General features: G+C 43.0%; 2 protein-coding genes across 3 annotated transcripts; both read right to left on the bottom strand.

Annotated features, from left to right (window-relative positions):
* Positions 1–1,248: 1,248 nt before the first annotated feature.
* On the bottom strand, positions 1,249–9,804 carry LOC136436315 (uncharacterized). Its single transcript, XM_066430177.1, has 13 exons — positions 9,639–9,804; positions 9,164–9,272; positions 8,618–8,730; positions 8,015–8,138; positions 6,995–7,116; positions 6,310–6,477; positions 5,811–5,950; positions 5,305–5,483; positions 4,799–4,966; positions 4,114–4,239; positions 3,394–3,582; positions 2,982–3,098; positions 1,249–2,178 (listed from the first exon to the last, which is right to left on the bottom strand). Exons 1-13 carry the CDS (start codon positions 9,723–9,725, stop codon positions 2,060–2,062), a joined length of 1,761 nt encoding a protein of 586 aa, XP_066286274.1. The 5' UTR covers positions 9,726–9,804; the 3' UTR covers positions 1,249–2,059.
* Positions 9,805–11,440: 1,636 nt separating this feature from the next.
* Positions 11,441–18,530, bottom strand: LOC136436314 (uncharacterized). Of its 2 annotated transcripts, none has more exons than XM_066430175.1 (5): positions 17,690–18,530; positions 17,168–17,303; positions 16,645–16,711; positions 13,075–16,140; positions 11,441–12,808 (listed from the first exon to the last, which is right to left on the bottom strand). In XM_066430175.1, exons 1-5 carry the CDS (start codon positions 18,456–18,458, stop codon positions 12,746–12,748), a joined length of 4,101 nt encoding a protein of 1,366 aa, XP_066286272.1. In that variant the 5' UTR covers positions 18,459–18,530; the 3' UTR covers positions 11,441–12,745. The 2 variants fall into 2 exon arrangements, with proteins under 2 accessions (XP_066286272.1, XP_066286273.1); XM_066430176.1 differs by having other exon boundaries at positions 17,168–17,285.
* Positions 18,531–18,678: the final 148 nt, after the last annotated feature.

Below are 18,678 nucleotides of genomic sequence, written 5' to 3'. Positions count from 1 at the left end.
CGTGTGTGTGTCCTTCTGTAAACATGATACTTGCCTGTATGGATTGTCTTCATACTTGGTAGGTTAGTAGGTCTTCACAGGCAAATATTCTCCCTATAGCTGGCGTAGTTAGTCTGGAAGAGACTAGGTTCATCCCGCAAAGAAGCTGGTAAAATAGTCGCCACCGGACCGTCCTGTCACGCTGCTGAAAGGCTCTCCGATCATGCTGGCGATGAATATTCAGCACAGACATTCTCTATTTTCATATCGAGCTATATATATATATATATTCGTCAGAAAAACTAAATTGTGCATGTATTATATTCTATTCAAAGATATTTTGCCGAGCCTGATGTTTAAAAACAAGAAAGATACGCCATTTCATTTGAATACAGGACTGCGTTGTGAACACAAACTAGTACAATACGTGTTTTCTGAAATGCTATTCTGTACTCCTTATACAGTGGTATGACTGATATGATAAGTAGAATGTAAACGCAGAGTGAATAAAGTCTGGAACTAACACATTTATGAATGCGGTCACTTCTATTTAGACTTGTTTTCAGAATATACAACGTCTTCTCTTTTCCGTGTAGCTCTTGTTTCCCACTCTCCCCTCTAAATAACGGGAGGTTGGATCGAAATGGTCCTATTTCCTTCCCACACACATATTTCTAGACATATTGATGCAAATATGAGCGGTCTCCTTGGTGCTGAGTTTGCGCCGCCCTGTCCGTGGATCGGCTATATGCTGCAGTGATTCGCTAGAGTTCATTGATTTTCAGGTTTAAAAGTTCATGGTCATTGCCAGTCTGGGAACATGTTGACGAATATGCTGCATAAAAGCTCGAGAGTAAACGGCATTCGGAGGCTTAGACTTGCACAACTTAAGTTCTGGATGACGTATGATGTATCAGCCAACGAAAGGGTATATCACCCCGTAAGCGGAGCTGAGGTATAACCCCGCAGAACGTATGTGCGTGTGTGTGTTGTATCTGTGTGTTGTATCTGTTGTAGACTTCACATTACCTTGATGATTAAACTGAACGTCCTGGAAAGCCTCTAGCAAACAGGTCATGGTATATAAAAATAGCTTTGAGACCATTTTCACACCAGGACGTTCAGTTAAATCATCAAGGCAATGTGAAGTCCTACAACAGATACAACACACAGATACAACACACACACGCACATTTGATATACATAGGTGTATGTTACAGTGTGTGTGTGTGTGTTTGTTTGTGTGTAAATATGGCAACCTAAAACGGACAGAGTGCAATCTTTTATTACCAAAAGTTGTCAGCTTGTATAGAAAGCATGTGGTGTTGCAAAAGAGCTACAATATCCGTGGTAAAATAAAATCTGTTCATTTCCCATCAATGCATACATTGTACATGTATGAGGTGCATATCAATGTCAGATATGCACAAAATTATGTCTGCCATGTCCAAGTATAGAAAATTAATTTCATCATTCAGTAACAAATATCTACGACAGAATGCTCTCTTTGTAATCATCTCTTCAAAACTTGGCCACTCTTGTTGGCAGACTGGCAAACCTGCTTACTCAGCTGATTAAATATTCCGGTACATTTAAAGAAGCAAGCTTATTTACCACATATAAGCTTACTTTCTATGTAACACGCAAAGACTATATAAAACTTTAACAGCAAAGACAAGGATGACTATAAAAGCAGGACATGTATTGGGAAACGATCAAGCATCTCATTGCATTGAAGACCTTATTACAGTACTTGTGGCTTTATCAGCTGCCTAAACATAAAAATCGTCTACTTTTCATAAGATTTGTACATTTTATAACAGTGCTTTGTGGGTTTTTTTTCCACAAGATTCATACGTTTTTGGATAGTGCTTTGTGTGTTTTTCATAACATTCATACCATTTCACAAATTTCACAACAAGCTTTGTGGGTTTTTTTTATAGGATTCGACGTATGTTTCACATATTCTTTGGTATGTATTTCATACATTTTTGCCTAGTGCTTTGTGCAAATGTTCATGAAATTTGTACAAATCATATGAAACTTGTATGAACTTGGTGAAAACCACACTACTAAAGCTCTATGGCGCAGTACACCTCCCACAGCTCTTGGGACAGTTGGCGTTCATGTAGGCAGACCTGGAGCTGCAGTAGCCGTTCTGCGACCAGTACCGGCAGTGGCGATGGTTGTCTGCACACCCTGATGGGAAGGAAATTACATTTCATTAATATCATTCCTTACCTGAGACCACACCAATTTAATCTGTTGGTTCTCGGATCTAAATAATAATGCTTACCTGGAAAAACTAATGAAAACGAAACCTGAGGCCTTTATCCCCATTTCAAATTTTTGGTCCTTACTTTTTACATTATTTCAGGAATCAAATATTTCTCAGAACTTAATGGGGGTCAAACTTTCTAAAGCCTGTTTGGAGACCATGTGCTGTTACAAGGACTGTGTGACTCTGAGCCAATCAGGGTCAAACTTTCTAAAGCCTGTTTGGAGACCATGTGCTGTTACAAGGACTGTGTGACTCTGAGCCAATCAGGGTCAGACTTTCTAAAGCCTGTTTGGAGACCGTGTGCTGTTACAAGGACTGTGTGACTTTGAGCCAATCTGAACTCTTGCCTATATTTAAGCAAATATTCAAATGCCAATCGTTTCTCTATCAATGATTGCCAGACTGTGCAGAAGGGAAGCAATCAAAAGAGCAAATGGAGCTAGAGTAGGATGGATACTATGTCCTTGCTGCTCAACTGGTAGCAGCTTCACAGTTGAGCTCCTGGTTCCAATTAGTTAGTGACTGGGAGACCCCGGTTCGAATCCATGAAAGGGCATCCTGGTTAGAATTGCATTTGTCTTTTAAAGGGACAAAAAAATGGGGAAAACCAGTATCGAGGAGATGCCTAGAGCAAAGACTCATCACTCAGATGGGTACCTACTTGCAGTACTTCAGATAGATAAGATACCAGGATAGACACATTCCGGTTCAGCAGACTTACCCCCACACACATTGCAGCTCTTCCTGCAGTTTTCCCTCATCCAGGTGGGGTTGTTGCGACACTCTCCGTCCCGGGCCCAGCTGGCACAGTTACGGTTGTTGTCCTCACAGTTGGAACCTGCATTCGTGCAAAGCAGCACAAAACATTTTCAAAAGACTGCAATCAAACACCTTCTCCCTGCTGCCTAATCCCATATCCAATACAGATCTACATCGATGAAGGTCAGACATCCAGGTAATAAGATAAACAAGATAACACTGTTACCGACGAGAGGTATCCAGTTGCTTGAGTAACTATCATCTTGTACAATACAAATTTGGTGCCAAGCAGCTACATGTACCTTAGCAGCTGAAGATTAAGACAAAGCCTGAGGCAAGGCGGATAACAAGAAGAACAAACAAGCATCACAGACCTTCCTCCTCCTCCTCCTCTTCTTCTTCATCTTCGTCCTCCTCAGATGTTCCAGTCCCTGTCCCTGTCCCAGTCGAGCACAGCTCACAGCTCTGGCGACAGTTGGTTCTCATGTAGGTGGCATAGCTTCCAGTACAGTATCCCCGTCTGGCCCAGTCAGAGCAGTGCCCATTCTGATCCTGACAGTTCCCTACATCAAGATAATTGTAAGAAAATTACATAAGCCTTCGACTGTTGAGATTTGGAATGAGTCCATATTTACAATTTTATTCAAATGTATAAAATTTGCAGGGATGGCCTTTTGCTCAACTGGTCGCAGCCAAGTTGGTAACTTGGAGACCCCGGTTCAAGTCCCGGATTTGGGACATCTCTGTAGGGGCTGCACCGTATTTTGGAATGGGCATGAAATGGGCGTCCCATGTTTTAGGAGGTGCCTTGTGACTGTTAAAGGGGAAGGCTAGCAACCCCTACCCTACAAATATACCCTGCTACTGAAACAGCAACAAAACTTGCTGCACTATGTGCCACTAGATACTCCAAGGGAACGAACGAATAACATTTGCACACCCATCCCTGTCCTTGGTGCTGAAACAACATTTCCACATCCATCATACGTTTCTCCACTGTTTGTACTTTGTGTAATTCGGCTTCCTTGAAAATCAGAACTAAAAGGACCACCTATCTGCATCCCAGATCAATCAATGGATGAATAGTAACAAACCGTTGTTGCCCTCCTCTTCCTCACTATCCTCGTCTTCTCCCCCACCTCCACTGGTCCCGCCCACGTTGGTGCCTCCGCTGCCGTCACTGTTGCAGTTCATCTTGAGAGGAGCGGTTCTGATCAGACCTGCAGGATTATAGATGTTGAATGATGTTAAGCTGCTGACACTTACCTCATCATCATCCACATCATTCATCATCATCATCCATACACCTCTATCATCATTGTCATCATCATCTTAATCCATATGATCATCCACATAATCATTTTCATCCATATGATCATCCACATCATATTCATCCACATCATCATCATTTATCATCATCAATATCTTCATCATCATCCACATCATCATCTACATCATCATTCATATCATCTTCATCCACCTGGTCATGATCATCATCCACATCATGATCATCAACATCATGATCATCATCATCATCATCATCCATATCATGATTCATCATCACCATTCCCATTTTTCATCATCATCCACATCGTCATCTACATCGTCATCAACATCGTCATCATCCAAATCATCATCATCCACATCATCATCTTCATCCAAATCATCATCCAAATTATCATCATCTAAATCATCATCTACATCGTCATCATCATCCAAATCATCATTACTTTATACCTACACTGTAGGAATACACAATTCTGGTCCCACCAGCCTTACCTTGGTTGGAGCAGCGGTCCACAATTGTGTTTCTGCAGGGGAAGACCTCCGTGATGAGTCCGTACAGAGTGGGGTCGTACCCGCGCAACTTGTCCCGCGTGTTGACATGGTTGTGGATCCCGTCAGGAGGGTTACGATACGACTCAACGTTGAAAAAGCTCTGTACTCCTGTTGGTATAAATGTCAATACAGATATAGATCTTAGCGAATAAGTTTATCTTGGTTGGTAAATTACATAACAGAGAAATTAAACTGTTTACCAGGAAAAAAAAATTGAACTCCCAGAATTTTCGACTGAATCGCTCATTCCTCTTCAGCTATTCAGTCGAAAATTCCAGAGGTGATGTACAGCATATATATAAAAAAGGTGAATATTTTTAGGTGACGTACAGTATATATATAAAAAAGATAAATTTCAAGTTTCTCATATGCCATCTGATTCAGTCCTGCACTAGCATGTCCCCACCCAATATCAGAGACCAAAAAAGATCGCAATTTCACTGCACCTTCAGCGAAGTACTCCTGGATGGTGGTTATTGCGTATGTCCTGGACCAGAGCCCCCGTGCCCGAGCGTTGTTGAAGGCGGCCCTCAGCCTGGCCTGCCAGCCGTAGATGGCGTACCTGGCTCCCAGCCCGTGCAGGCCGTGCGCCGACTCATGCAGGAAGATGTCCTCTTCATGATACCTGTACAGAAGACAATCTGTCCCATCTTAATCATCCTAAGATGAGATGTTGCTTTATAATGCCCAAAACTTTTTGCACACTACTAGATTGGCAACTTTGGAGAAAGTTTCATTACCATTGTAAGGGGGACACAAGAAATTACTGAAGGTTTGGTCTTCTATTATCTTTAGACCGGTGCAATGGTTTAGAGGGTAGAGTGTTCAACCGGGTCATACCAAAGACTTGAAAATGGTCCAAACTGCTTTCTCTGCTTAGCACTCAGCACTTATGAAAAAGAGTAGTTAATTGAACACACTCCATTACCAGTGGACTTAAACTTTTTATTACCTGTCGCGACCGCGCCCATAGCAGCCAGCATTCTCCTCACCCCCGGTGGACACGGGATGTGTCTCTGTGGCACCCAGTCCTCGTGCCCGCTGGTTCCAGCTCGCTCCAAGCCAGGAGTGTTCGGGAATGTTGGTCGTTTGCTGGACAAGGGAATTGTGGAGAACCAAGAAACATATCACTCCTAGAACTATCACAGAGTAGACGTTTTCGCCACCAAGTACAGTAGTAAGGGGCATCCTCATCAGATAGCTTTAAACAATGCTTTTAGCTAGATATGCAAAGGTTAGTTGTGACAAGTTGTTCAGTGTGATATAATCAGCTGCTGCCATGCTGCGTGCCTTTTAAGCTGGTGTGCTACACTGAAGGACAGTTTTACAGGCTATACAGATAAAGATACAGCTGCAGCTCTGCTTTTACAATATACACCATGCCCGTGGTCTGCCAAATATTTCTTGCATTGCTGAAATAATTGCTGAATAGACAAAATCAAAACAAGTACCTCTGACACAGCCATGAGAGCATGTCTGCCGTAACGGTCATAGAAATTGTCCCTGACATCCCGACGGTCTGCGAACAGGAACCTCACGACGTAGCAGGCGCGACGGAGGGCAGCGTCAGGCACACGGTTGGAGCTCAGGACAGGGATACCGTAGGCATGAAGATATTTCTGGGGATGCAAAACGGCATGCTCAAACAGTTGTGCAGATGTTCCAAATAGAGGATGAGCTAAGATGGTTAACCCAACACACGGGAAGAGTAGTGGTGACCCGGTGTGCTTGGCCAAAAAATGCGAGCCATAGCAAAGCTGCATTACACTACCACCAGCTACTTGAAAAAGCATCATGCTTCACCTCAATTGAGGATGACTACTTTACTTTACTTGAGATGCCAAGATTAACACAATAGGTATTGTCTGATTGTTTTTAGTTTTGACAGATACTTGTAGGCCCACATAGTATTTTTGATCTGTGTATGCATATTTGTCAGAAAGTTGTTACACTAAAGAAAAGTCATTATAAATAATCTCCTAATCTCTAAGCAGATGTAAGGATCCTGCTCATCCTCAGGAGGGATTGTACTAGACAGAGTACTATATCTTCCTGAAATAGGTGTGAAACACAGAGAATGAGCCGGATCCTTACATCTGCCTGGAGAGTAATCAAAACACTGTACACATCACATACCTGATAGAAATAGCTGAGCCTCATGGAACTGCGGACAGACGAGGGCACTGCAGTTACTCTGTCACAGTTCCAGGAGGTCAACGCCCGACCACGTCCCCTCACACGGCCCTGGGGTTCCAGGTCTGCAGTAGAACATGGAACCAGATGCATAGGTTGATGAAGGTTAGACATCCAAGTAATAAGATACGCCAAATAACAGTTACTCAAGCAAGTGGATATGATTTTGGAAACGTTCAGACGTTTCAAGTAGCTTCCGCTACATTTTGTCAGTGACTCTGAGCAAGATTTGTCGAACAGCAGGTTTTTAACCACAAACTATGACTTGATATGCAAATAAAGGGAAGACAATTTCAGTCCAATAGGAAAACAAATTAAAAAAACACATGCATAGTTTGGATTAGTCGTTGCATTTCATGTTCTTCAACAAGTCTTGTACTGCTTTTACAACTTCACAACTGCTGGAAACTTTTCTTTGGATATGTGTTCAGTACCATGGACAACACTTAGCAGTTTGTGGTGCTGATTTTAGTATCTGACAACTGTTGGGAGCTTTTCTTTGGATATGTGCCTAATAGTACTTAGCAGTGCTGTCCATGGTACTGATTGTACTATCTCATAACTGTTGGGAAATTTCTTTCGATATGTGGCCTGAGTTCATGTACTAATAGTGCTTAGCAGTGCTGTCCTTGGTGCTGATTTTACTATCTGACAACTGATAGAAAATTTCATTTGAATATGTGCTCGGAGTGCCAGCAGCGCTTAGCATTGATGTCCTTGGCGCTGATTTTATTATCTGACAACTGTTGGAAAATAGATTGAATGAAGTCAATCTACTTTTTCCTCCCTTCCTTGTGCTTTCATGATATCCTCTTGCTAAATTTTTTTCCCTCAGGTGTCTGAAAACAAAGGAAATGAATTTGTGTGGGATTAAAAGCTTATTTCCGAAAAAAAAAAATCACTGGAGGACTTCTTGTTTCAAGTGAAGTTGATAAGTTGAGTAAATAATTTGATGTTACATACCCAGGTCCTCTTCCAGCTGTACCAGTAGGTGATAAGGTGCAGGTGAGGTGATGTTGGTAGCATTTGTTGGTACTGTCGGTATGTCTACATCAATGTCAACGTCTGGCTCCAGTCCAATGGGGTCCTGTCAATCATATAGATCATGTGTATGTACGATTGATGTCATGTTAACCAGCAAGATTACAGCTCTTTGTTCAGATAGCCCTATGTCCTGACAGTCCTATGTTCTGACGCCCCTACGTTCTGACACCCCTATGTTACGACGCCCCTATGTCCGGACGCCCCTATGTTCCGACGCCCCTATGTTCCGACGCCCCTATGTTCCGACGCCCCTATGTTCCGACCCCCCTATGTTCGGACCCCCCTATGTTCGTACCCCCCTATGTTTTGACCCCCCTATGTTCTGCACTATCTTTGAATTGATAAGTAACCATCTTTCATCAGTCACAGGATGCTATCTAAAATGACTGCTAACAAATCTAAACAGTTGCTTGAGTGACTTTTGCACTTATACTGTGTATAACAACATACATGAATGAATCAATTCCACCTGTGTAGGTTTGTGGGTTTAAACCAGGAGCAGTTCATCTAACAGTTACTTACAGGTGGCGGCTGCACCCAACAGTCGATGTCATTTTCCCGGCAGTCGCAGGTTGGTCCCATCCAGCCGACATTACAGATACAACTGCCACAACCGCAGGCACCACGCTCAGGACCTACAAAGGGGGAAATGTTTTTTTTGTTCTTATGAACATTTGTTTGCCATTTGCTCAAAGGTAAAGACTGTATCCAATGTCAAACAGTTCACTGATAGAGTGATCAATACTGTAAAGTTAAATGATTTAACCATTTGATGCTGTACGGAGCTAAAAAGTATCGAAAAGGTTATGTTTGATACAGACTATCCAGTATTATCTCTTAGTCTGTAACAGTCATCTAATCCAACAATTATAAAATATATGCACTATGTATTTTATTCAGCCTGGCACTTTACCTGTTGACTTTGGATTAGACTTAACAACACATTGATAGACACTGCCATGCTTGTTTTAACATCCATGTTTTTTCTAATGGTGCATTACATATCATAGAGAACATCAAATATCACATCCAACAACAGCAGCCCGTATCAGACATCTGTCAACTCACCTCCACACTGTAATCCATTGGTGCCATTCCCACATGATGTTGGGTCACATTGTTCCAGGTCGTTCCAGCCTTCTGGAGATGCTACAATGCAGGGGTTCACTTCCCCATCCTAAATCACAGAGAGAATTCAATGTTTTAATGAGCATTTTGAACAGACTTTACATATGCACTTGGTTGGTTTAATGACAATGGCATCATTAGAGATACACCCGAGGATAGTTCAGGTCCTATTTTCTGCATATTCATATAAAAAAGAAGCTACAAAGGATTGAAAATCTTGCTATTGTCTTTTGCACAGGCCTACCTACTGGCAAATTTGAAAGCATGAAAATTCATCCAGCAACAATCATTTTACTCACCCTGTTCACCTGCATACCATCTGATAGCAAGCAATATAACATGAAAAACATAACTCCTAATACTGTAGCATAAAAACTCCTTCGTGCAGGTAACAACACAAAGAACTGATTCTTACCTCACTGACAGCAGACTGATACTCTGAAGGAAAACTTCTCACTCCCACAATGGCACCAAGAAGGCAGACTTGCAAAAACCAGTACATGATGACGGCTGAACCCGAAGACGGGACAATCCTCAAGTTCTGACCGCAGCTTGGTTCTGACTGGGGCTGGCGTACACCCGACTTATATAGCCGATCGCGTCAAAACTGATTTATTCCAAGAAGGGACCTAATGATGGAATACACCATTGTTTTCCCCACCTGAAGTGTTGACTGATTGGCGCACACTGATTTGTTTGTTTGCACTGAGTGGGCCATGTTGATCATTCACACTCAGCAAGGCCCCTGGCGCCTACTGAGAAGAGTCAAGACAAAATGCTTATCTTGCAATTTTGTCAATTTTCAATCAATTTTACTTTGATGGAAACCCATGCCAAGTCACACAGTTTGGCCTATGTCTAGCTATGATGTATTAAACAAACATGAACAAAAAACAGTGAACCAGGGCTCATTATCAATTGCACAAATTCATAGCTGGAATGCTATTGTCTCCTGACCAGACCTGTCCACTTTAACATTTTATCACATTCTTTATGACTAGTCATGTCAAAAGGTTTATTTTGGTGACCCCAAAATGCCAAAATAAAACATTTGGCTCAATGAAAGCTGCGTGGGGTTATTGTTATTAGCATTTGATATTGTAGGAATAGTGGATATTGGAGTTATCTATTTTATGGAAATCTCCTGCCTTGATCTCATCAGACAACAAAAGTAAACAGGTATCTTGTTAAACTTGGCTACAAGCGTAAGCTGTCCTCATGCCAACAATAGCAAATGACTGTCTATATATTAGGTTCCATTGCAGACTCCTTCCAGCTGTTTTCTTTTTCAAGTTAATTACCATTTTCTTATTACATTTTTTTTCTTATTGCTGGCCAGCAATGGAGGCTATGTCTGCTTTGTGTCTGTGAAAAGTTAATTGACTAAACCTTGACTTGACTCAACAAATACCGTGCAGTGTGAACAATTTAAATTTGTAAAGCTCTGCGCTGGCTTGCAAGAGGGTAGGCCCAAGAAAGCACATACCATTAGAAATAACTGTAGAAATGCAGAAAAGGCCACGAAAGACCAACAATTAAAAATAAGTTGACAGATTCATCTGCTTAAAGATAAGTGTTGTGGCATAAAAAGGTCTTGAAGTGTTAATGCCATAAAGTTTATTGTATTGATTTTTCTATTGGGGTCACCATATCTAAATTTACTTTGTTCTTACGTCTGGCGCCACGTCACAACTGATTCCAGCCGAGATAATGCCCTTGTTTGTGTCCTGGGGCTATGAGTGTCTTAAAAACAAGTAAGACACAACTGCTGACCTTCAGGTCTTTTTCTTAAGTTAAGGAGAAAGCAAGATGGTCTGGTGGTTAGGGTTGTTGACTTACGACTCAAAAGTTCTGGGTTTGAATCCCGAGCAGGCCTCAATGTTGTGCCCAGTAGTTTGGAAAGGCACTTTACACCTTACACTCTTCTTACACTTAGTCGTAGTAATTTCTTCACTTGAAGCTGGCGTGTTATGCCGAAGGGCTGTTACACTGGCAATATAGATACAGTTACAGACTTTCTGGTGAAAGCAACTCTGGTGTCTGCCATCCTGAAAAAAAATGCAACGTCTCGCAGTACCTGGGTCCGCTGACCTAGAAATCTCTCAGTTTTTTAACCAGGCAGATAAATGTTAATGGAGGTTACCTGCAGAATGCACAAAAAAATGTGCAAAGAAAAGACCAATAATGAATATTATAATACTTTATTTTAGCCTTTGTAGGTTTGCCATACTTACTGTGAAATTAATCGATCGTAACTACATCATGAAGAATATCAGTATATCAAACCTAATGACCTTGTTCCTTAGGTCTGCCCTCTCTATAGTGTAGCAAACCAGAGATTGTCAACTAAAATAACTTGACATAGCCTTTTAAACCTTTAGCATGTCAATGCCATTCTTGTCCATATTCTTTACCACAAAGTCTCAGTAATTGCAATGCTCAAGTAACAAAATTCCTCTCTTTGATTAGAGACAGCAAGTATAGCAAGTTTGTCTTCTATGCTCAAAGAATTCCAATGATCAATCAGTACCTAGATTCAAAATATATCTAGATATTGAACTAACAACATAACATAATGTATATTCTAATATATGCTTTTTTAGTTTCAACTTTACAATAATTTATATGTTGATGAATAGGTTGATAAGTCATTTAATACTTCTATGATAAATAATTTGTACTATATTCAATTTAAGTCCACATGACATGTGACATTATGTATAATTGAAAAATAAATAGCAAATCATAAATTAAAAAGATAAATAATTTTCATTCTTATCATTAGTGCTTTTTGTTGCATGCCCATTTGTTCTTTTTATGATCTGTTACAAACGAACAAAGTCTTCCAAGGTGAACTGCATGATAAACGTGATCATGGCCAATTTCAATCATAGCTCAGGCCATCAACATTATCTCAGTACTTCATACCTGCAGCAATGTCTCAACCAACTACAATAAGCAGAATATCACTTCTCTAATATTGGGGAAAAAACAAAACATTTTTTAACCAATGCAGCAGAAACTTTCATGACTGATTAACTTAATCATTAACGTCTTTCCAAAAATTGGAAGCGAGTCATACGAACAGAACTCAAACAAAACATGAAGTCATTTGACTTCAACCATAGAACTGCAATAGAAAACAACAATGCACCTCTTGTGAGGGTTTGTCAGTAGTCACAAGGTAATATTTCTTTCTCAGGCCAAGACTGCCAAATAAACATTCAATGAAACAAGCTAACATAAATTTCATGGTTACTTTGCAATGTTCTGTAGGGTCTTCAAATAAGCTGTACCTTTCTAGCAAACAATGCACTTCTTGTTTCTTTTCCATCAATGACTCAGGTATAAGGTATTACCGAAAACTTATTAAGTTGTATGAAAGGTATGTATGCTTGTAACATAAATACTGACTGTCCCAACTAGCTCTGACAAGGCACTAGGGTGCTAGACTTGACAAATGCTCACTGTGGAGACTTGATTTTGACCTTTTGAAGTCCTAGGTCATGATGCTAGCATTTCTCACTTGTGGAAAGTCTGAAATCCTTGTCCTGAAAGTTGTCCAGGCAGCACGCCTTGGTCGTTCTGTAATAAATAGGTAGAATATTGAAAGACTTATAATCTTACTGTAATTTGGTACAATCTTGTTTGATTCCCAGGAGCCAGGAGACTGTACCAGTTGCCTTGTGCGTTTCAAAGCAATCAAAAGAGTAAATTGAGTTAGAATAGGATGCACAACAGGCAAGATATAGTGAGGTGACTGGGAAAAAAAAGTAGGGGAAAGTCATATCACCATGTCCTGTCACCATCAGCAGCTATAAGAGAGAAGATATTAGGTTGGAGATGCTCACCATTCTCTGTACTCCAGGTAGAGATGTCGGTGGCAATCCCTGGCTGTTCAGCCCAAACCAGTTCCGGTTGCTGTTGACATATGTGAGCTTGGTGCTAGAAGACGTGTAGTAGTCTCCGACTGGCCTGGGAGTCGCTCCCAACCCAAGGGGGTGATGGGACACCATGCTTGTTAAGCTCTGCTCATTGGTTGTCGTTGGGATCGATGCTGGCGTATGATTGGCGAAGAGCATGTGAGGTTTAGGGTTGAGGTTGTGTCTGGCCAGGATGTTTGTGAGGGACACCTGTTGGGCCAGGTTGATGTTCTGTTGCCATAGGAACAGCGTGTTCATGGTGATGTTGCCAGCCCCTTGCTGCTGCGTTTGGGTCGGATCGCCGGCCCAGGGCTGAACAAGTCGACCGTATGGACCTGAAGAACCGTGATGACTACGGTTCTGAAAGGAGGTTGTGCCGGTGTACAGGCATTGTTGGCTAGCACGCGACATCGTCGGGGCGAATGCAACCGGGACGTCAGAGTTGTTCTGCAGGGTGTCCGAACTCCAGCCTGAGTTGGTGGAGCCAGACGTGTATGGCTGATGCTGATTCAACGTTTGCATATGCATGTATCTTATGTTTTCTGACGAAGCGGCAACCGGGGTCTCGTAGATGCTACTGGTGGAGGGGTTAGCGTTATCTTCCATCCATGTCTCAGCTGGCACCTGCTCCTGAGCTGCAAGATGCCCACACGTCTCCTGCAGTCCCCCACCGTGCACCTCAACGTCAGTGGTCATACCATTGCCTGCTGCGTCTTCTCCAACCATAAGGCCTCCAAAAGTGGTCACATGCTCGTGTCCGCCTTGTTGCATACTGGAGTAGGGCTGCTCATCATGGTCTTGCCCTCTTGCAAGTTCAGAGGCGTGGTGAACAGCCACCATGTCAGGTTTGTCGATACTGTCGACTACATTCTTCATCTGCTCAAGCGGGGACATGTTGTTGTTGCCATCATGTACTTTCTCCACAGTGTCGGTGCAAGGCATCAGTTCTACATGATTTATACCTGCCTGGGAAGCATTGCTGCTCTCCAATATCACAAAATTGGCATTGTCTCTGTCTGTATTGTCTTGCTCTGCCTCTGGTTTGCTTGGACAGCTGACTTTTTCTACAAAAACTACATCGTCACCTCCGTGGACACTTTCGTCTCTTTTACCTGGTGGTCCGGGACTTCCTTTATTTGCAGCAACAGGACTAGGACTTCCTGAAATGGTGTTTCTAGTAACAGGGGCATAACGGACCATCCCTGCAGATTTTGTGGTACTTTGTACGGGGCTGTTGACTGTTCTGAATGCAAGGGAAATCACATCGGACATCTGAGGGACTGTTGGTCCAGTTGAAGGGGTGCTATGCACCGCCGGCTGATGATCAGGCCTCTCTTTTCGGAAAATGGACGTGTGCTTGTCTTCGTTCTGTCTAGAACAAGGGAGAATACCACTTAGCGATGCGACCCTTGCTCTTGGAGGCGGAGAATGCATGTCTTCAAACAGTGCTTGAGGCATCATTCTACTCCCTCTTGCAGCAGACAGTCCGTAGTTGACAGGAATCGCTGGAGCTTTAAGAGTTGGCGTGGCATCCTGTCTGAAGACTGGCTGAGTCAGGCTGTTTGCTCTACGTCTTGGCGGAACACGGAATATCTCCGTCGAGCTGCGATCCTCCAAGATGACCCCCTGGTTGTCGGTTGTCATCTTCACCCTGCAACCTTGTCTTTGTGGCTGAGGGATTTGAAGTGATGCAGGTCTCCTCATCTGGATACTTGATGGTAGGCTGCTATTTGCTGCCTCAGCATCGTCGTAAGCTCCTTCATTCCTCGACTGTGTGTACCTATTTGACAGGTAACATCCGGTTGGGACGCAGCCCCCACTTCCTTCTGAGAAGGTCCGAGCCCTCCTGCGCAGGATTGGTTGGAAAGGAACGGGTGAAGACATGGAATCGTGACTACTTTCGTGAAAATCGGGTGCCTGGATCCGACCACTGTGGTCTATTCTTGTAAACCCTGTTCCAAGGGACCTAAGTGTACTGGTGCAAGGGCGACTGTCCCCCCTCTGTCTGGCAATGCCACTTCTATGTCCTATGGCAGACACTGGAGTCACACTTTGACTAGTTACCATGCTGTCCACCTGAGTTTTTCCAGCTGGCCCATCTCCAACAGTTTGTTCCTGTGGATCTTCAGCTGGTAAGGGATATCTGCATCCTGTTGAGTGCCTCCTCTGTGTAGTTCTACGTCCTGTGGGCATCGGAGCAATCGGCCTGATACTCCTGCTCCTCAACTGCATGGAGCTGCTGCAGGCTTCGATGTTTGAAGAGTTCCTGGTCTTTGCAACGTTACTTGGAGTGGCGGGGGCCACAGAGACTGGACCATGATTGGCTTGAAGCTCAGACTCCACAGCTCTCAGTAAGGGAGAGAGAGTAGGACCTGCACCACCACCTCTATGACCTTGAACACTTCCCAGTTGACCTTGGTTAGCAGGTATCACCAAGCTTGCGCTTACAGTCTGACCTTCTCTGTTTGCGAGTCCCTTAGTCCCAGCAGTTTGCGAGGGAAAGTAAGCAAAACCGATGGTGTATGGGAATGGCAGCTTCTGTGGATCTAACTTGGGTGCGATGGTTCTTGGCTTTGTGACTGTTGATGTTGTAGTGACATTGCTGGTTGGTTTTGTGGTTGTTGACGATGTGGTGACATTGGTAGCTTCAGCACTGGAGGAAGTACTTGGGGCAGTCCCCTGTGCATGTTGTGCCTGGTCAGCAGGTGGACATTGAACCATCATTGGTATGCCTGCAGACCTGTGATCATTCGCGCCGTCAGTAACGTTACCAGACATGGCAGAAAAGTACTGCTGCATCAGGGGGAATCCAGCTGCAGGAATGATGAGGACAGGTAGGGGGCGCCCAGGCTGGGAGCTGGTGCCAGTGCTGCTGTTGGGGCCGTCAGGTTTACCAGTAGCATGCTGGGAACTCGTGGTCACTGCGCCCTCGGCTGCCTTCTGCATCTTCCTCTCGCGAGCACGCCATCGAGACCTTCGGTTCTGGAACCACACCTGATAAACAGACATGTCTCATCATAATCAAAGTACTGTAAATGCAGAAATATTTGCGGTGGTTTTATGTTTGCGGCGACCGTTTCACCGCAACCTTAAAGCCACCGCAAACATTTTTGCCCAATACTGTAGCAGTATGTGACTATGGCACTGCCTCGCAATAAAAAAACATGCAAAATTAAATGCATTCACAGTATCAGGTTTAGATCCCTTTTCTACTAGACAGCAATTGCTGAGTAACTGCAAAGTGACCAAAGTTCAGTTGTGTGACCCTCTATTTCATAATTGGAATATGATGCAAGATGTAAAAGTTTGATTTAAAAGACAACCAGACACTCAAATTGTAGAAATATTTGTTCTTTATCTATGAAATATGGTGAGCAATCTGTCAAATCTTTGGTTGCTCAGTTGTGGCAGCTTCTAGTAGAAATAGGTTGTTACTAGCAAACATAAATGATCAATTCTATACTTTTTGCTAGTACTGTACTATGGAAGTGTGCTTACCTGGATCCTGTCCTCTGTCAGCCTGATCCGCTCAGCTAAATCCTCTCGCTCCACGATGTCTGGGTACCTGAGTAACATACCATATTTGATGAGAAGTAGGATTAGACTGGGAGTTTAACCTACCTGCTATGTAATCCTATATATAACCAATACAATTGGATGTCGGCTTGAATAAAGTTCTATATGGGAACAATGCTGCTACAGTGTCTTTTCTGAAGATGTGGCGTGGGTGTGTAAGGTTGACATGAGGTTGTCCAATACTATTTGCCTGTAACCAATACAAATCTTTCAGCAGGAAGAAGGTTAAAGCCGGGTCTTTTGTTATTTTCATAAACAGCAATAAAGCTGTCTTCCCCCCCCTCCTGTTCCACCACCACTCACCTACAAACAACCCTCACCTGTTCCTCATGAAGAGCTCCTCCATGGCCTTCACCTGTGCAATTTCCCATTAACACAGTGACCACCTGTGCACATAGACCAGATCTCATCAGCTTTGACTGCCTTCGGAGTTCCCAAACCTCACCTGTTCCTCATGAAGAGCTCCTCCATAGCCATCAGTTGCTCCTTGGAGTACTTGGTTCTGCACCGACGACGGCGGCCGTCTCGCCACGGAGGCTTTGTCGTCAACTCCCCTCCATCCCCTGCGTTGGATGTAACATCTACCAAGTATTCAATACCAGCTTAAAAAGGACAAGAAATAGTAATGCCTTCAAATTGAAGTACCAGAGTTATCAACCCAGGATTGAGGTGTTAAAAGATTCTTCTTTCTTTTTCGAGAACTAGTTGAGTATAGTAGGGACGCCTTCAGTAAAGAATGCTTAGGTGTGACAAATGTAAATAAACAGGCAGACAACTTAAGTAGCTGGTATTGAAATGTAGTAGATGGCTGAACTTTGTGCTAACACAAAATACATAATGCACACATACCAAATTTGTGTCATTAATTGTCAAACGTGCCAGGAAGTGTGCTCATACATTTTGATAACTGTACTGAAAAATAACCTGCAACTTGGTAGACAAAAATTATTGTTGACCATGTACTCACCTGTGAGACCGACATGCTGGTTTCCTCTTCCATCTCCCAGCCTGGTCACACCCCCTTCTGTAGTCTCTTCTACAGCCTCTCTTACTGCACCTAGCCTTGTCCTCATCCTCATTGCAATCGGTCCTTCCTCAGTTACAATGTCAGCATCTCTTACATTCTGTTTCCTCTTTGTTGTTGGTCCTTCCTCTGTTACATCGTCAGTAATTCTTAAGTTCTGTTTCCTCACCCTTGTCGGACCTTCTGCTGTCATGTCAGCATCTCTTACGTTCTGTTTCCTCTTCGTTGTTGGCAACTCCTCTGCTACAACATTATCATCTCTTACATTCTGTTTCCTCATCCTTCTTTGTCCTTCCTCTGCCACAATGTCAGTAACTCTTACACTCTGTTTCCTCTGATCTGCACTGGTGCCAGCTTTAGCTATGTCTCTTCCTATAACACTTACTCTTAACTCTGTTCCTCTACGGGAGCCCAGAAACTCAACATCATCAGTTGTTCTCTTATTCTCCGCTTGCTCTTGAGCATCCCCATCTGCCACCTCATCTGTGTCTTCCTCAGATGCATCCATGACCAACTCTTCTTGCTCCAAGCAAGCTGGAGATGTTCTGCTTTCTACTGCTTCTTTCATAATCTTCTGTCTTTTGACTCTCATCCGGGTCTCATAAGGTGTATTCACTCTATCATCGTCTGTCTCTGATTTCGTTGATTCTTCTTTCTTATCAGAAGCTTTGGTCAAAACCCTTTCCTGGCTTCTTGCCCCTTCCTCCTGCATGCTAGAACTTTTTGATGTGTCCCCCTCTTTGCTATTTTCTTCATCTGCAGCTTTAAAGGAACTCTCATTGGAACACCTGGGGTTTTGCGTAATGTAAAAACTTAGTAACTCAGGCAACTTGATAGATCTTGTAAATGGTCAGACGTTTTACTATCAGCATCATTCCTCAGTGCAGGGAGACTAAATATTTAACCTCCTTGATCAGTGATAGCGTCTGCTA

This window comes from Branchiostoma lanceolatum, chromosome 6 (assembly GCF_035083965.1).
Source record: "Branchiostoma lanceolatum isolate klBraLanc5 chromosome 6, klBraLanc5.hap2, whole genome shotgun sequence".
NCBI lineage: Eukaryota > Metazoa > Chordata > Leptocardii > Amphioxiformes > Branchiostomatidae > Branchiostoma > Branchiostoma lanceolatum.
This window is presented reverse-complemented; position numbering and strand designations above follow the sequence as displayed.

Bases quoted from the DNA above. Each gene is read 5' to 3' on its own strand.
- LOC136436314 (XM_066430175.1), bottom strand. From the start codon at position 18,458: ATGCAGGAGGAAGGGGCAAGAAGCCAGGAAAGGGTTTTGACCAAAGCT. The intron at 16,141-16,644 runs GTAAGCACACTT...TCTGTTTATCAG, and splicing joins TGACAGAGGACAGGATCCAG to GTGTGGTTCCAGAACCGAAG. The intron at 12,809-13,074 runs GTGAGCATCTCC...TATTTATTACAG, and splicing joins TACCTGGAGTACAGAGAATG to AACGACCAAGGCGTGCTGCC.
- LOC136436315 (XM_066430177.1), bottom strand. From the start codon at position 9,725: ATGTACTGGTTTTTGCAAGTCTGCCTTCTTGGTGCCATTGTGGGAGTG. The intron at 8,139-8,617 runs GTAAGTAACTGT...TATGATTGACAG, and splicing joins GTTGGGTGCAGCCGCCACCT to GACCCCATTGGACTGGAGCC. The intron at 2,179-2,981 runs GTAAGTCTGCTG...CCTTCCCATCAG, and splicing joins GAGCTGCAATGTGTGTGGGG to GGTGTGCAGACAACCATCGC.